Source organism: Perna viridis, chromosome 4 (genome assembly GCF_037379345.1).
Source record: "Perna viridis isolate PV_CMFRI_1.1 ecotype Kerala chromosome 4, ASM3737934v1, whole genome shotgun sequence".
NCBI lineage: Eukaryota > Metazoa > Mollusca > Bivalvia > Mytilida > Mytilidae > Perna > Perna viridis.
In genome coordinates, this window is record NC_142448.1 from 31,710,538 (window position 1) to 31,730,484 (window position 19,947).

A 19,947-nucleotide genomic window follows, 5' to 3' on the forward strand; every position below is an offset into this window, starting at 1 on the left:
TCTTTTTTTTTCCCATAAAATTGTAAATACTGCTCTGATCGATTTAAAACATTGGGAACTTCCTGGAAGTATTGTATATTGTACCTTGCTTAAAGTGTATTTACCAAAACGTGAATTTACTTGGCATTAATTAAATGAATACTTTTGTACAAAGAATTCTTTACAAATACTTTTATTCAAATAATTCCATGAAAATATTCCATCTATATAAAAAACAAATCATTATTTGAGTGCCGTCGTTCTAGACTTTCATATCACGAAAACAATTAAAAAAATATTGTATATCTTGTATTGACTTGAAAAATACAATGTATCTGTTTCTTTTAATCAAAGGTGGGATTCCATGCACAAATGCCAACAAGGTTAAGAATTTTTCGGAATGTTTTAAAAGATGTGATGGTCATAAATATTTTAGTCATAGTGTAAGTTAGCTGTTTCTATTATATGATATTTACTCCAGCATATGCCAGTTGACTTATAGTGTGGAACATATACCTGTTGAATTCGTCATCATTTTGTTTAATTAACGATTGCCAGTTCTTAATCGCACTTAAATAACCACCATCCACATTACCGCTAGATTGATAACTGTCTTTTTCAAACAAACACAAATCTTGAAGAATTTCGATTTACAATATCAATACCCTTTAAAGTTTTAAAGTCTGTCCTCACAGCTGTCGAAGTGGGTTTCCAGTCCTTCCATGACCCTTATTACTCGAGTGGTGGAATTAGTGGATCCCGATGAGTTTGGAAGATATTCTGGAAACCATCAATTCAAGATTTTTATCAGAATACAATAGCATTAAAATCTATGATTTTTTCAACTTTTCATACTTCTTTTTCCCGAATTAAAAACATACATTGTTTTTACTCCAAAAAAGACGGTACACTTAGATATATAGTTCTCGGTAGAGATTTCTCATATTTTGTTAAGAAAACAAAGCATCTTCCAATTTACCGAAGAAGATGTTTTCAAAATGCTTTTTATTGACAACATATTTGTCAAGTGTGGTGGAAGCGTTTTTCAACAAACGATTGACATTTCAATAGGAACAAAACGTGCTCCTCTACTTGCTGAACAATTGTATGAGGCTGACTAAATAGCTGATCCAAAAGAATAAACATCGTTTAGCTAAAACCTTTAATTTCAGTTTCCGCTATATAAATGACGTATTATCGTTAAAAATCATAGTTTCGGGGATTTTATACATCGAATCTACTCCCCCCCGAAAAACTTTAGATAAAGGATACTACAGACTCAGTGAAGTCAGCATCATATCTTGACCTACACTTAGAGGTCGATGGTTAGGAAAAACTATTGACCAAACTATACGACAACCACGATGACTTTTCATTTCCTTTCATCTGTGATAACATCTTTTCAGCACCTGCGTATGGAGTTTTCATATCACAAATACTACGTTATGCCACAGCTTGCCGTAACTACAAAGACCTTTTTATATCGCGCTAGACTTCTTACAATTAAACGTTTGGAACACGGTTATGTTGTTTGTTGATTGAATTCATTACTTCAGAAGTTTTATGGCCTTTTTTGAGCAACTCGGTGGGTGTTTCAAGGAAAGCAGAGGATGCTTATCATACCGGTGCACCTGGTCTATGCTTATAGATTTTAGTGGAGACCTAGTTGCTCATTTACTTTTGTTTTTTCTATGTATTATTTTTGTTACTTATTGTTCATTGTCTGGTTTCTGTTCAAGAATTTCATTCTTTTGATTCCCAGTAGAATCTTGATTCCCTTCTTTAATCTTTAATAGAGGCGCCCTGTTATGACCTTACAAAACAATATTCAGCTAAACTATTCAGCTAAGCTCCTTGTGTGTGTGTGTGTGTGTTCATGCTAATAAAGTTTGCAAAGTTCATGCTGCAGTTTGCAACGTAGTTAACGGCGATTGTGCTGAGACGTATTTGAACTGTGGATGGTTATAGTATATCCATCTGAACCATGATTTGTTCAACGTGTCATAGTTTTCCTTTCCTCTTCTGTCTACCCTGGAATTGCCTTTTTAAGCAACTCGGTGGGTGTTTCAGGGGAAGCAGAGGATGCTTATACCGGTGCACCTTGTCGAGACCGAGTTTACTTTTGTTTCTTCTATGTATTATTTTTGTTACTTATTGTTCATTGCCTGGTTTCTGTTCATGAATGTCATTCTTTTGATACCCAGTAGAATCTTGATTACCTTGTTTAATCTTTAATAGAGGTACCCTGTTATGACCTTACAAAACAATGTTCAGCTAAACTATTCAGCTAAGCTTCTTGGGTATGTGTGTGTGAGTTTTGTTTTTTTTTTTTTCGATTTTTTTTTAAATTAGCCGATATTTAACAGTAAATTTGCATTTTTTTTTGCGATAAATTATTTTTTACCAGAAAACGTTTTGTTTCAAAAATCGTCTGAATATAGCTGAAATATTGCTGCTCAGACGTAAAACCCCAACAAATAAATAAGTTTCAAAAATTCATTCTGATAAAGTTTGCAAAGTTCATGCTGAAGTTTGAAGTTCATGGCATCTTGCGCATTAAAAAAAATCTATTGTCCAATTGTTGAAAAACTCTCACTAGATACCGTACACCAATCTATTATGGTAGGAGATTTAACGAGCCAAATCAAGACTTGGAAATACAAATCAATGGATAAAATGGAGAAACTATAGAAAATATTGCCAAGATGAACACCTCCTCGTTCCTGTTAATACTTCTCAATATCGAAATAAACATACCAAAAAGCTAAGGACTTTGAAATTTAATTATGAAGGAAATGGACGCCATGCCATGCCATCACATAAGATTATCAAGGACAAGCAGCTACTGGCAAAGCGCAGCAAATGCTTTTGCAAATATACGAGACTGGAAGCGATACCAATATTCCATTATCTCTTGAAAGAAGCAGTAAAGCACAAAGGAATGGAGAGACCGTAAACACTACGCGTTACATGATGTAGAGTAACATCGCAATGACTGAATCTAAAATATTACATTAAGTTACAATTAAGAAAAGTCTTTAAGTCCCGATACCATCAGTAATAAGATGCTGCAATACCTTGGAAAATCACAACTAAGTACACTGCTAAATGTATTCAACCTATGCTGGAGACAATGGCAAGCACCATAATGTTGGAAGGAGGCTAAGATAATGCCATTACTGACGGAAGGAAAGAACAAGTCTTCTGCTATCATCCCTTTTAGCACGAAAGGTAGCTGTTGTACATTGATGGAGCGTTTAATCCCTGCCGCATTCAAATATGCTTAGATCAGAGGAAAACACTGGACTTGAATAGCCTATACAAAAGCGAAGAAGACCAAACAAAACATCTATCTCAAGTTATTGAAGATGTCATCTAAGAGAGTTACAAAAAGCTTATGATAAAGTATAGGAAGATGGATCCTTCGTTCAACTGCTAAAATGTGACGTTAGTGGAAGAATGTATAAATGGACCACGTCATACTTGTACAACAGATAAGTAAGAATTTTGATTTATGAATAGTGTGAAAGGAAAGTTCTGCTAAGGCAAGGGATACCAAAAGGATGAGTACCTTCCATATTGATCCACTTTATGAACGACGGAAATATAAAAATGATGTTTAAGCTGCTCTTAATGATATTGTTCTGTAGTACTCAGAGGAATTCACCGTGGGTATGTTAAGGAGTTTCTTGTACGTGTGGTTGAGGTCTGATCACGCACACAATACGGGACGTTTTTAGTTGGGAGAATTTATTTCGGAAGTAACCAAAATCTTTGTAATAAGACAGTATTTTAGTATTAAATGTAGTCTTTACTTTATAAAGAAACACAACATACCAAAACTGATGGCGTGTTTTATATCGATGTTGTCGTCACAGAGAAGCTTGAAACGTCGGAACACCTGTAGTAAACATATCAGACGTCACGTTTGCATTTACCGAGACGATACACTTCATTCATCGACGAATTCTGAAGTCATACAGGTTACCAGTAAAACATTTCTCCAAGTTTGGGTAAGTTTTACATGTTTTATCTTCAATTCTCTTGGTTTGGGTATAAGACGGTTGTAACTATGTGCGGGACCGGCATTGCAGGGGTTCATTCACCACTGACCTACTAACTTACATCGATTAACTGTCATCAGAGTTTCAAAAACTTTCATCTGCCGAAATGTGTATTGAAATGATAAATAAATTACAATCCGATCGCAAATTTGTAAATTGATACAAGTAAATGTCTGTTAATATAATATTCTTGTAATACATTTAATCAAATTGTGAAGTACTTCTTTTAGACAAATACTATCTAACAAGGGATGCAAATCATTGTTTCCCTTTCAATAATTTTCAATGACATGTCAAATTGTTGTATTATTTGTAATTAATTATTTAATTCATTTCAACTCGTGTGGCCGTACGCTCGGCTTTATAAATAACTGAAAAGTAATTTAATTACATTTCATTATATGCTAATTTGAATTTTACTATCTTTACAGAGATATTACTCCAAGCTTCAAAACCATGAACGGCAGTGTTAACCTTACTTATGGTTTATGTTTCTATCACTTTGGTGACAGTATGGAATCTCGAGTATAGAATATTACCGAACTTCAATAGTTTTCAACTGAGAGTGACAAATAATTTGACTTTTTATTTGTAAATAAATAATCCCAGGAACTTAGATGCAATTGAATTCAATTTTGATTTCAAGAACTATTTGCAAAGTTAACAGAAGGAAGCATTTATTTGCCATAATTCATGTGTACATTATACATTTACATTGAAATTTGATGAATTAGCGAAATACAAGTAGTTATGTGTTCAATGGAATGTACATTTGAAAAAGGTTTTGTGCTAAATTGTGTTTTAACTGCATTCCAATGACTGGATGGAGGTGTTAATGGAATCATACCCTATAAGATCAATGTGATTAACATAACTTTCTATAATTGTGCTAACACTTTATATTGTTGTGTATACATAATTATTTTGAAAATAAAATGCTAAAAAAACATAATTTATTTCATAAATATTTTGCAGAGAATTTTGTTTACAGTACATGTTCAAAATGTGTTCAGTCATAAAATTAAATAATGCCTTTCCTTTTGCATCCTTAATCTGAATAGAAGTTGAAAATTTGAAGAAGCATGATCCTTCCTGTTAGTAATACATATGTTTAAAACTATGAACTATTAAACAGAACTTGATGTGTGTTCATAGCCATATTATACAAGAGAAAATCATTATAGTGGTATTCTCCCGGAGTAGGAACTATAGGGCTCCACCACAGGAAACTGAATTGCCCGACCCAACCCACCTCTACCTTTTTCCAGTGGCAATCAAAATTTGTCGACCCCATTATCTTTGTGTCCCATCCCATTTTTCAATTCGTCATCATTTCATGTTCATTTTATCATCTACCTCATGTTCATCGTTTGGATATAATTGAAATATTGCTGCTCGGACGTACACCCCAACAAACAAACAAACAAGACTTAACGCAGCACTTTTTGAAAAATATACATATTCATTGACCTACCATTAAAATTTGAATATACAATTTTGTCATCTTCCCACTGCACTTTTGATATTTATGTGGTCCAACCACGGCTTGAGTAACCAATCACGTAACTCATTTTCACTGCACATTTTGACATTTTGTTGATTTTTATGTTTTTTAAAGTTTTAATGTATGTACTAGTGTACTTAAAATATGAACATCGACAAATTTCACAAATTAAGATGAGTTTGAAAGTAGCTTATTTTCGTTGATGAAAATATGACAATTTATGGCATTTCTTCTTAACACACCCGCGCACAACAACGATGATTTGCAGTATCCCAACTGCTAAGGAATAAAAAGAGACATGGACTGACCTATGGTGTGTTACCATCAACAGAGAAAAAACAACTTCAACTCTATTCACCCTCTTCCATCATCACCCCCCCCCCCCAAAAAAATGAAAATAAAAAACAAACAAAAAACAAAACAAAACAACATGCATGGTTTAAGAGAGTAATCAAAGATACAGTGATTCTAGCGAGAACTTAAAAAAAAGAACTTAACATAACCAAAATAATACATACAAAATAACAAAGGTAAATGAGCAACTCGGGCACTACTAAAAATGGAAAACAGGTGGTCATTTTTAAAATCTAGAACGGTACAAAAAGTCTTTGAAGTAACGTATAGGTTGTGATATGAAAAAAAAAATATGCAAGTGCTGAAGGGATAATGCCACAGATGAAAGCAAAGTTGGCAATACGGAATGAAAATTCGTTGCGTTTGTCGTATTGTTTTTCAGCAGTTTTTATTTGCCATCGTTCTCTGAGTGTAGGTCAAGATTTAATTATGACTTCACTGTGTCTGTAGTATCCTTTATCTTAAGTTCGTTGGGGTAAATTCGATGTATGAAATCCCCGAAACTGTTGTTGATAAAAAAAAAATCCCAGCATTTTGAAAACAACTTCTTCGGTATACTTGGAAGATTATTTGATTTTTTTTACAAGTATGAGGAACCTCTATCAGTATGAGTAACAACGATGTATGATGTTGTTGAGTCGGGATTTAACTGAGTATATATATAAATGGTGATTATAAGTATAAAGAGTTGAAAATCATAGGTTTTAATGCTATTGTGTTCTGATAATAATCTTGAATTGATGTTTTCCAAAAAATCTTTTGATTTTTTTAGGACCCACATAACTTTGAAAATACTCTACTTCAAATATATTGATGTAACTTTTGACAAAAGAATGACATTAAAGCAGCTAATGACATCAGCAGAAGCATAATCCAAGAAGGAAATTTAACATCATGAGTTTAATAGCAGGAATAATAAGGGGTATAAATGGAAACAACGTCTTGATATTAGTTTACAAAGTAAATGCCTGCCCATACCATGAATATGGTCTAGCTCTCGGATAACAACAACAAAACAACCAGACCTTAGACAAGGTTCAGAATCAGGTATTTCAAATCATCAAAGGTACAGTGAGATCAACACCGAGAAAGAATATGGCAGAAGTAACAAACATTCCACCGCAGAATAAGAGATCGGAATACAGAGCAATGATACAAACTACAAAATAACTGTGTACTCAAGGCCGTACAATAAATACTACAATAAAACAGATGGTGTTCTACCATCAAAAGAAAAAAAAAACGACCTGAACTCTATTCACACTCGGCAAAGAATTTGGTATCTGGCCAACTTAAAAAATCGGGTTATGCATTTGAGACAAGTGTTTAACAGAGAAAACACCTAGGATCTTTCCCAAAATCAAAGCTTGTTCTGTAAATGACTTTCCTAGTGTAGATAAACTGAGAAATGTCAGCATCCTTAAACCAGTACTAAACGTCACTTCCAAACACGAACAATTTAACGTTGTTAAGAAAATTCTTACTGTGACCACAAGCTAGAGGAAAGTACCCACTAGAATCTTGAAAAATAGAGAATATAAAATCAATATAACAAATAACCAAAGATACACCCAACTCGAACCCCGAGAAGACTGACTGAGAAAACGTGGTGAACAAAATATTTTTTTTCTGTGTTTCAATCTATAACGATTCACATTGAGTACAAATACACTGCGAACACCTTTGCATGCTTAGGAAGATTTTATATTACAACAATAAATCCAAAAACAATAATTTATATTCACGTGACATACAATCTGACCTACAATTTATTTCAATAAAAATTACTTATGCGTTTCACAAGCGTATCTAATGTGTGGTTCGAATACACATATGATCTAGAAGATGTGCTCTTATATTTATGAAGTATTGCTTTTATCTTTATTATAATTCATTTTCAATTTATTGGAATAAAACAGGTTAGGTATGAGTGAGCTTTTAAAATTATTTTTATTATTAACAAAAAGTTTATCACATTCAAAGCTAAACTACTTAGACATGATGAATAAGTTTCTATCTTAAAATTTTAGGTAACAAGGAATAGTTGTAAATGTCTACGTGAGAACAATGGGATCAGACCTTTGTTTAATGTTCTTCCAAATCGAAATGCTCTTAAAGCAGTCGGAAAAGATAGATGTGTGGCATATGAATATGGTAATATCATTTATTGACACTTATAAAGTTGTATTTACACCTCATTGCTTAAAGTTATTCTGTTATATCAATATATATATATATATATATTTAATTTTACAGATTAAGTTTATTTTAAAGACTTCTTTTGTCACAACAAAAATGGATTACCTTCGCTTTAACCAGACGTCTTCTGATAATAAAAAATAACAAAATTTAATTGTAATTTTTCAAATATTTAACATACTATTTTTACATATAATTTACTTATTTGTTTCCAGCTGGTAACAATTTTAAATGTGAAACAATAACTTCACCAGAGATGAAATACAATCTCGAAACATGCTCAAATCGAAGAGAATTTGGTTACGTATGCAACGAAGGTAACATTGGCTATATATATTGTTGTTTTTTCTGTTGTTTTTTTTTCTGTTTTAAATGTCTAACATCATTTTGTGTGGCTGTTTTCTTTATTTTCCATCATATATTCATATATAGATCGAACCGTTTCTCCTTTCTGTTTGTCTACATTTGATGCTATTTTATGCATGTCTAATTTTAATGCATTGCACTCTGTTTATTATATGTTAAGTACGAAAGAAAGGATATGTGTATAACATGGATCTCTTTGGTACTTACTAAGTATAAGATGTCTTGCACTCACTTGATGATAAGTATTATTTTACCTACTATTGATAACAGCTAAATGTGTAGAAAAAAACTTTTTAATATCTTTTCTTATTAAGATTGTAAAGGAAATTTGATCTTGGAAGCTAGTGAAATTTATACAGATTTAAATTATTTTAAACGTGAAGAAAGATTTGTGTCTATTATGTCAAATGAGTATTTGCAACAGTTTTAGCAAAAAGTATACTATGCTGGTTTTATGCGAATTGTATTGGACTATTGTTTGTGACACTATAATAATCGTTTGTTCTGTTCTTCTGTCATTAGCATCAAAACACGTACTACTTCTATCTTTATTATAGACTATGTAAAATGTCTGTCTACAAATATATAAAAATATTGTTCCTTGTGATGTAGGAACGAGATTGTGAATACGGTTATTGAAAAGCATCGCAAAACATGATTTTATTGAAATATTCAATGATGTATGTACAAAACATCAGTGCATGTGTAATTCAAAAAATCAAAGTAGGAAAAAGTATAGTTTACCATACGATGAACAACTGAAGTTATTTACAAACTTCACTTAAATGTAAAACAATGTACACACAAAAAAAGCAAAAACTGATCTTAAACATTTGAACGGGAGAATTATCACCCTTTAAAGTTCAAATGTGTCATGTAAGACACTAGACATTTGCTCGTTTAAGGTCATATCACTGCATCTCTTATATGCCACGTATTTTGCGAAATGCAGTCGTAACCAAATTTGGATAGACTCGGATAGAAATAACAATATAATACAATTTGAGGCGAGCACATTACTACGAAATCGCCAAGACGGCAATCAGCAAAATATACAATATGACAAAACATCCTGCTAGAAAAACAAAAACATGGACAATCTCAGACCTTTTAGACAATTATATAGGTTTCAACAAGTCTTTATCAAATGGAATCACATGGTTTGAAGCCTTCGAGAAATGCAAAGAGCATGGAGGACTTTTACATAGTGACCAGGCAAACTTACTCGCAAACATACAGAAAGGAACCTATTGGATATCATACTTTCGACGACCAGAGTACTATTTGGCCAAAGGTGAGTATCATTACGTGTGTCTATTTGCGTAATATACAAAATACAAACTTTCAATGAATTGCAAGCTCTGAAATGAGGCAGTTATGGCTAACCGATTTACCATTACTTTCCATTTATTTTAAGGTATTTTTTTCTATATACTACTGTAAATATAGCAAGTTAACTTAACAATGAAATTTTAAATACTTGTTAAATATTTGTTTCCTTTGCTGTTTCATGATATAATTACATCTTCGTATTATGTAAGAATATGTTTGTGCATATTATGATGAGACATACACATTTTTTACAAATTAGTTGAACAACATGATGTTTGCATTGCTGCCGATATAAAGGAAGGTGGCGATATAAATTTGACGATATCAAGCTGCAATGAAAGACTACCAGCATTGTGTCTCAGAAACTCCGTAAAAAATGGTGTGCAATTACATGTACTATTCATTATTAAATTGATTTGAATTTTAAATTAAAAAAAAAACTAGTTTGAGCAAGCCCCTTCATTGGCCGGTTGGCAATTTGTGTTGTATTAAACCAATAAGTCTGAAATGTACCAACAGTTTTGTTACTGTCAGGAACGTTCGAAAAAAAATCAATACAATTAAGTCTTTATTCGATGATACAATTCTGCTTGAAACATTTAAGACATCCATTGCAATTTTACAATGCAGATTTTCTGATATTTATAGACTATTAATCTTGTAAGTCCGTATAGGAATGTACCATATCCCCACAAACATAAAAAGTGACTAAAAGTCTCATAAGAGGTGTCCATTAAAAAATAGAAATCATTTGTTTAATGTTCACTCGATAAACGCTTGAGGTTAAAACGTGCCACATTAGTACTTCAATTCTTAAATGATCTTTTGTAAACGGAGGAAATCGCAAATCTTTTGTCTGAAACTTTTCATAGTAATAAACCCGTAACAAAATGAGACTACGTGAGAAAATTACCCATTTGATACTTTATACATGTATAGGAAGTTTACAGTTCTGCATGAGAGTTATTGAGTAATTGTTTTCGTAAATATCAATACATTGCTATATCAATTTTCACTTTATTTATTAAAAATGATTTATTTTAGTATTTTTTGGTTTTTCTCCCTTCCTATTGCTAATAAAAGAAATACATTAATTTGCTGTTAAAGATGATTGGCAGTAACTTGTGTAACGCTTTAAACTAAGAACTTATTACGTTATGGTTAAGTGACGGTCTGTAAATAAAACACAGATTTATTTTCTAAACAATTTTTTGAAACTGGTCAGATTCAAAGTATTGCATTAAAATCATCGATGATGTTATTATTTTCGTCTCATTTAAAAAGTAACTGTGATGATTGCGGACCGAATATTTAAACGGTATTAAAGATAAATAACTTGTTGAAACTACATATTACCTTTGTACAAATATGTACTAAACAAGATATCAGATTTTAACTATTCCTACATTTTGTTCTGGTATTAAATACAATTATTTTTTTAAGGTACTGAAATAAGAGCTGCAGCATTGTTATACGGACTTGGTTCGACGGTTCTAGTTGTTTGTCTCTTCATTGTTATAGCCTGTCTAGTTTATAAAAAGTTTAAAAAGTAAGTAAGGTTATGAGTCATTTGTTTCAGTTAGCATCCCTCTGATTTGAATATCTGCTGTTTTAATGCATATAATTTGTTCAAACTTATTTGAAATACTGAATTATTCATTTGCCCATTTTCATATACTGCATTTAACTTTCATATAATTGTGGTAAATGTGTACTTGATATTATATCAAACAAAATGATATTGAACAAAACATTTACATATTAAGCCTAAATTAAAATTGTTTCCGTGTTACTTTGACCGAAGTGATTGTTTTCAATGGAATATCAAAATGCTAAAAAATTATACAACGCATTGGATGCTAAACAAAACAAATCTGGACAGCATTTTACTATACGCTGCTTCAAATGCTTATCTCTCTCTAAGAAAAGGTGTACAATCGGGAATATCACCTACAACAACTGGTAAAGAGAACCAGAAACAATGTGAGATAAATGAAAACCAGCATGTATGCAAAAAAGAAGAACAGCAGTCTGATTCTTTAAAACAAGATAATCTTTACTCAATGGCATCGATGGTCAACACAAATGAAGATGCGCATATTTCCTGCCATGATGATTATGACCATTCATCATATTCTGCCAGACGTAATGTAGAAAACTCTAATTACTCGTCAGAAGAAATCGAAATTGAAAATGAATATATGAACCAGACGCAACCCAACAACAAAAACGCAGATCCAACATACAGTCAAGTCGCAAAATGTGATGAAAATGTTTATGAAATTTAAACTTAGTCCAGTTTCTTGAATGTAGATACATGACTTGTCATTTTATTTTTTTTTTCTAACATCCAACATCTTGAACTGCATTGGGATGCCTATCCAGCCGTCTGATTCATGTGGCAAAGATGATACATTCATTGACTTCATGCAAGATCTGTTCAATAATACGTAACATTGAAGAAACATATTTCTCAAAAAAACCTAGTAAATATAAAGTCACATAAAAAAATAATCAAGGGAACTAAGAACCAAGATACATGTCATTATTAACAACAATATAATTCGTACTATATTGAATTCCTTGACTAATATATTTATGAAAATAAATCTCATGCACACATTAGTTGGCTTTATATATTAATGTTTTTTTTTTAACTACTAAACTTCATATCATATGAAATGACTCAAACACAGATCGAATCCGCTACTTCTTCATAAATATCTCCAAAGAATGTATTTTACGAAAATACTTGTGCTTAAATTTTCAGATGTTGAAATATACGTGATTTGTACAGCTAATATATGATTTCTCCCATTCATAGGCCTCTTTCACACCGCGCGATCGAATGATTAAAAATTTGCAATTTCCGGCCACCTGCCGGGAAATGAAATTAAAATGTCGCGAGAAGACTTCAACGCTCACCACTCTTACCATGTTTACAGTTGTTATTCGTATTGTTGATCAATTAAATACTTGTTGATTTACGAATGCTATTCATACTTTAAAAAATTGATTGGTAGTGTGTATCAACTAATCATAACGGTAGAGATATCGATGACACAACGACGTGATGGCTGGAGTGGTGGTCCTTGATGAGGTGCTTGATGTTGGGAGAATTTAGGGTGTTGTTTGATTTATTTTTTATGGTTAATCATGGGAGAAACAGATTCTCCATCATTTCTCCCGGGGATTAAAGGATTTCTCCACTCTCGATGATTGAATTTAAGATATTAACCCACGAGCTTTAGCGAGTGGGTTAAATCTAAAATTTAATATCTCGAGTGGAGAAATCTTGTAATCTCCACAGGACTGAAGGAGAATCTATATATAACATACTTACATTTTTATTATTTTCTGGCATCTCTGTACCATACCTGATTTTAATAAATTAATTTTATCGTAATCAGAACGTTTACTATCTACACATATCTAACATTATTATGAAAGACTGTATACGTATTTTTTAGCGGTTGACAAATCAACGTACTGAATCAATCGGTCGAACTTTGCACTGTTTTAAAGAAATAACTTTCATGGGAGGAGTTATCTTTTTATTTATTATCCATTGCATAAAATAAGTTTAAACATAGTATATTTAACAAAATATGTTCTACTTGAAAGGACTATTTTAGGGGAGATGGTTCAATGGATAGATCAGCTTATAACATATTCAATCTACTCCAAGTTTACCCATTACAACATTGGTTTGTAAAAAATAAAATGGAAATTTTGTGATTTAACTATATTAATTGATTTTTTTTTAATTTTAACTTAACTCTATTGTGCCATTCAACTTAAATTTCGTAATATTTTAGTATTCCGCTTGTATGGTTGTTTGCTATTTATTGTTCGTTTTTTGTTTTGTTTTGATAGAATGTTGATTGATTCTATATTTCTTTTTTTAGATAAACCTCTGGCTTAACGATTCATATAGACAACATGAAAAAACCCAACGATCTGTGTTTTTAGAAAAGGATAACAGATTTGTACTTAAATTCTCTTGCTCTCGGGGATCGTTTGAGTGTATCATTCTGCACCATGAGAACCGTTTTGTTCAAAGTGTCATTGTTTTCTTTCCTTTTTGTCTACCCCGGACTTAATTTTTTATCAGCAACTCGGCTAGTGTTTTAGTGTGTCATCGTTTTGGAATTAAAACCACCAAATTCCCGACAGTTTATCAACACTTTAATCAACAAGATCATACAATCCTCACTCTACTACACTCCCTTTACAAAACAAGTCTTGACACTCCTGTTTCTGACCCCACCTCATCATTATACAGACTTGTTGCCATCATTTTGGATATTGGTTTCCACAGACTCTTCAAACCAGTTTGTGTGAAAAGTCAAGATGAAGAAAAATGATTTCTTCGACTAACGTTTGTCAACAAAGGTATAGATGCAATTAATTTGGCTAACATCCTCCATCACTAAAACGTCACCAACAAAATTCCCCCATATTTCAAAAACAAATCCATACCAATTATTTCATATTCCTATACTTCACCCATTTCATCCAAAATTTCAATTATAAAAGGCTATTGCAGAACCTTGAGATTGAGGACTTCAAGGCTAAATCACCTGACTGTTCTTGCAAAAATTATCCATTCAAATATGGTCCTTCTGCTCACGTCGTTACAGGAGATTTAGCCATAATCGAAAACGAATCTCTGCGTAATATCCTTTCTAAAGGTCCCAAATACCGTGAACCATGCTCCATAAATTGGAATTATAACTTTAAAGTTCTTATGGATGCCGTCGAGGACTATGCGAGAAAATGGATAAAACGAAAACAAAAAGACATTGATTCTCTGTCAGGGTGGTTAAAGGCCGTGAGGTCTTTAATTTTGAAACGAATGAAAGTTTTAAGTAGGTCAATGAGTGCCAAAACTACATCAGTTTTCAAAGACCCCGATGTAGCAAAAACATTGTCTACTACACTTGAGAAATATGTTGTCGTACCAGCAGACAAAGCGCAAAACAACATTGTTTTTGTCTGCAAAACGTTTTACATCAAATGTTTACTATCAGAGGTAAAAAAAAATAGCAGTGATAAGACCTATACTGCTATCAAACTCTCCAAAGAAGATATTGTGGAAAACCACAAATCTGTGCTATCCTCTTTTTTTCTCTCTACCAAGGACGATGATAGTGATTTACCGTCTATGTACTGGATTCTGAAAATCCACAAGAATCCATACAAACAACATTTCATAGCTGGATCTGCAAAGTGTACCACCAAACCTCTTTGAAAACTTTTAACTTCTATACTCACAACTGTCAAAGAGGGTCTGTAGTCCTACCACAACACTTGTTACTCCCGTAGTGCTATTAATTTAATGTGGATCCTGAAAAATTCGGAAGATCTTTTGGAGACAATCAGTTCAAGACTATTATTTGAATATAATAGCATTAAAACATATGATTTTTCAACACTGTATACTTCTATTCCCCATACTCAGATAAAATCCCGACTTAAAAAAAACATTATACATCGTTGCTTTTCCAAAAAAAGGTACACCTAGATACAAATATATAGTTCTTGGTAGAGATTCCTCATACTTTGTAAGAAATAATTCCAAATCATCTTCCAAATATACAAAGGAAGATGTTTACAAAATGCTGTTTTGTGCAATGCAATTTTTAATCGACAACATATTTGTCCAGTGTGGTGGACGTGTTTTTCAACAAACGGTCGACATTCCAATGGGAACAAATTGTGCTCCTTTACTTGCTTACCTATTCCTTCACTCTTATGAGGCTGACTTTATAGCTGATCTGATCCGAAAAAAAGAATATCGTTTGGCTAGATCCTTTAATGTCAGTTTCCGCTATATAGATGATGTATTATCTTTAAATAGTCCTAATTTCGGGGATTTGATACATCACATCTACCCCAAAGAACTTGAGATAAAGGATACTACAGACACTGTAAGGTCAGCCGCATATCTTGACCTAAACTTAGAAATCGATGGTAAAAAATAACTATTGACCAACTTTACGACAAACATGTAAACAAGTGTCCGTTTTATGCATAAATCTATATTCATTGTGTTTTGGTACAGAAGAGTTAGACAGAAATTTGAACCGGGAGTGGAAAGTGAGACCTTAGTTTGCATTTTTGTATTCATTGCATGCGTCTATTGTTTAACTCATGAGTAACATGCAATTAACGATAAATACTTTAAAATAGTAAATATGAGCTTTGTATATAGTACTTTGAATTTGAAGTGTCGTGATGGAAAATATTTTGACAATACCAATTCAGAATGACATTGTACATTTGGAACTTTAATACTGAATTTGAATAGCATACGGAAGTTATTGAAAGTTATTGAAAAATAATTAATTGATCAAAGTTTGAATTTTAATTCAAAAACTTTAAAGTGCACTTACCGCACTTCCTCATTCATGGAATTTCATTTTTTTTTAATTCTAATGCTAGTATACCTAATATAATAGAAAATTCTATCAATTAATGATAATGATTCGACTATACACCTTTCATACAAAGACCTGATTTCTGCTTGGAACATAGTTATCAACTGAGACAAGTGTCGATTATCATATACTTCTTTTGTAAATAATTGAATGGCCCATCAACAAAGGGTTTTGTAATGATTATTAACTTTCTGTTTTGTTTTTTGTTTGTTTTTGTATTTTTGATTTTCGTTTCATTTCGGTTTGATTTGTATTTTTTAACTTATTTTTGTTTTTCTTGTTGTTAATGCTGTTGAATGTATGTACTGCCCTAAATTTGTTATTTTCGAACCATATTGTCCTCCATTTTAAGGTGCTGTTTAGGTTTTGCATCATTTTATAGTTTGTAGCAATGTGTTTTGCCGAAACTATTGGCAACTGTTCGTGGGATTAATTTGTTCTATTTTTAACCATAATATCGATTTCTGTTGTATATTTCGTAAAGTATGGGTTAAAAGATCGATTTGTTCAATTTTAACAGAAATTGAGATTCTCTGAAATGTTAATTTCTTCCCTGTATTTTGGATCCTATAAGGTAAATATCTAATTGTTGTTTTAAACATTTAATTACAATTCATATTTAGAGCTGAACCTAGCTTGAATTGTGTGTGTTTTAGTTGTCCTAACTAGTATGGTTTGACTGCACCTTTCAAACCATTATATTTTGAAATATTATCAAACCATGTGTATTTCAATGTTTTAAAATTAGAAGAACCAATGTCTTTTTTTTTATAATTGTAGTGTTATGGCAGAACATATAGCTAGCTTCATCAAATTATTTGCACACTATAATAAAGGCTGTATAATGTATAACATATTTTATATTTAGACTATATGAAGTCATACCAAATTATAAACAAAATAACAACGTAAATATTTTATTATCCCTCCACTTGTTTTACTTCGAGAAATCTTGATGTTGTGTACATGTTTGAGTACGATTTAAATTTAAAGCTGAACTGTTTATTGGCAATTTCTATTTTGATGTTAATGTTTGAGATTTATTATACATCAGAAGGTTTAAAATCTGTTTGTTTTGTTGACTTGTTCATATGTCCAATCTTCATTTCTAAGTCGTTACAAAATATCGTATTTACATTAGTCATTATTGATACTAACATATGCGTATCATTTCATAAAGCAATTAAATTAAATGTTTTATATTGTTATGCTATGATAATTTTTAAGTTGATTCCAAAATTTGACAAGTCATTTGTTGTTGACGAATAATATAATACCTTAGTGATTTATGATCAATGAGAAGTAGAAACTTAGAATTAGTATGTAACATACTTCAAACGCTTTTGAGTGACTTAATTCACGGAAACTGTTTATCATTGTGGTTGGTCAGGCAATTGACACGATTATCATACACTCTCTATCAAAGTATCATACTTTAAAACAGGAAACAAATGTGATTTATATGTTTCTGACCTTTGGTGTCGATAATTAATATTTAATATTTTACGTAATTTCTGGTAAATTTCAAATTCCTAAAAGTGATATTTCCAAGTTTCCAGTTAAATCAAACTGCTGTAAACTTTTAGAATTGTTATTATGGCAACGTTTAAAACTAAAATGAAAAAATTTAAGGAATTTTTTGTTTGTTTGGTCTGGTCATTTTCATTTTATCCGTTATTTCTTTTTTCTATGTTCATTTTGTTGGTTTTTGCTTTTATTTTATTTTTTTTTTTAATTTATTATTTTATTTTTATTTATTTATTTTTTTTTTTTTTTGGTTGTATGGTCATCTTTATTGTATTCAATATGTTTTGTTAACAGAATTTGTATTTGATTAGTTTTTCGTTCAAGATGGATTAATGAACGATATATTGGGAATATATGAGTATGAGGATTTATGAAAGTTTATTTTCTTGTATTATAATTGAAATTGGGATATATTAATTTTATTAAGAAATAAACACTTTTAGTTATGAGAGATAACAGATGATGGATAGAGTAAATAGATAGACTTGTAACTTGTAGCTTTAACATAATTTCAATATTAAAGTTGACCGGGCCTTATCGTTCATTGAACATAATGACTGCGCTCATTTTCAGCTATCGCTGTATATGATAATTAGAACAGGACGGACCAAACACCAAAATGGGATAACTGCAATTTTTGAAAGTAAATTTCTATTCGCTACTTACTTTACTTTATTTTACTCTAAAACTGTCCAAAATATGAGTTCCTTTTGATGAAGGTCGAAAAGTCTCAGCATGATCGTAACTTGATATTATTGTATAGTGAATACGATCTATCGCATGTCGTAAGCCTTTTCGTCAACGGGGCGGTTCATACCTGTGTTTGCAATGTAGTGGTCAATCACTTGTCAGTTTAGGAATGATTTACTGATCTATACATGTTTCAGTGTTTTGGGATAGTGTCTTTTGGACATGTTTACTGAAGTATGTGTTTCGTGATTTGTTTAGTTCTTTTTTAAATACTTTTGTTTTTTAATGTAATAAAAAATCTAACATTTTCTTCTATGTTATTAGTGCTGCTTTAGTTTTCTTTAGAGAAAAATAGCGTGGTGTTAACCTGCGTGCAAAAATCTCTAAGCATAAAATGTTTGTGCTGCATTGTAAAAAATATGTTTCCTGCATTCTTTGATTTCACCTTTTTAAGTTGGTATTGTGTTATTGCTTAGACATCCAGGAAAGTAACCTCAATTATGATCACAAGAAATAAAGGCGCTACACAGTGATAACATGCAAAAAACACAAATGAAAATTCAGCCACTGCATTTCAACTGGAAACATCCGAAGTTGAATTGCCGAAATTTGTTGACAAAACAACTATTGGAAACATCAAAACTAACGAAGTCCAATTAGTGTGATACAAAAAGGACTTAAATGTACACGCAGAATAACACAGACGAACAAAACTAAAATCAAAGGACAAAGTGTGGAATGTCCTTACATGACAACAGCCGTGAGCGATGCTCATTTAAGGTCGTCCGGTGAAAAAAAAAAACAAGAAAATAAATGATTGAAATCTGTAATACGGAGCTGGTAAATCCTACTCAGTTTTGTTTAACTTTAGTGGGCAGCTGATTTATCAAAAAAGATGAAAAAGGGAAATTATATGATATTTTTATCAATAAAACACTTGAAATCTGTGTGGTGTAAGTTTTACGATGAGTGAGCAGATCATGACTTTATGTTCTCATTACTTTATGTTTTATGTGCGCCAACCGATAAAACTATGAACTCGCGGGAAGGTCAGAAAATACACAAATGTTTTACACTATAATACCTTTAATGAAAAATTCCGCAGTCTAGACGCCATTTGATTGAATTTTCTATTGCCGAAAATAGTTGTTTTTTGCATCCTGCCATAAGAGAGAAATGATTCCTTTCAGTTTTGACCGACACAATAACCATTGTTATAAAAACTCCTATGGATTAACACATTTTCATGTACGGTATTTAAACATAAAAAATCAAGTAACTTGATATTGAATAGTTTCATAAAATAATGCTGATGTTAGTTTTTTATTACTATTACAACACTATTATCATTATCATGGTATTTTGTTTCTCCTGCAATTTTTGTTCAAGAAATTTTGAACATTTATAAGCAAAATAGTTTCAACAATTTTATTCGAAACAATACCAACGGTACCTTATAAACTGATAAATGTTGTAAGAGTTTTAATTA

General features: G+C 31.6%; 1 protein-coding gene across 3 annotated transcripts in view; it reads left to right on the top strand.

The window, feature by feature from the left end:
• Positions 1 to 18,773, top strand: part of LOC148619751 (uncharacterized) — a 54,396-nt gene extending 35,623 nt beyond the window's left edge. For all 3 annotated transcript variants that reach the window (XM_088579985.1, XM_088579984.1, XM_088579983.1), the window contains exons 3-9: positions 334 to 422; positions 7,932 to 8,055; positions 8,316 to 8,417; positions 9,593 to 9,760; positions 10,058 to 10,177; positions 11,242 to 11,347; positions 11,723 to 18,773. In XM_088579985.1, the coding sequence (XP_088436111.1) occupies positions 334 to 422; positions 7,932 to 8,055; positions 8,316 to 8,417; positions 9,593 to 9,760; positions 10,058 to 10,177; positions 11,242 to 11,347; positions 11,723 to 12,086 (1,073 nt within the window). In that variant the 3' untranslated portion in view covers positions 12,087 to 18,773. The remainder of the gene's footprint in view (positions 1 to 333; positions 423 to 7,931; positions 8,056 to 8,315; positions 8,418 to 9,592; positions 9,761 to 10,057; positions 10,178 to 11,241; positions 11,348 to 11,722) is intronic.
• Positions 18,774 to 19,947: the final 1,174 nt, after the last annotated feature.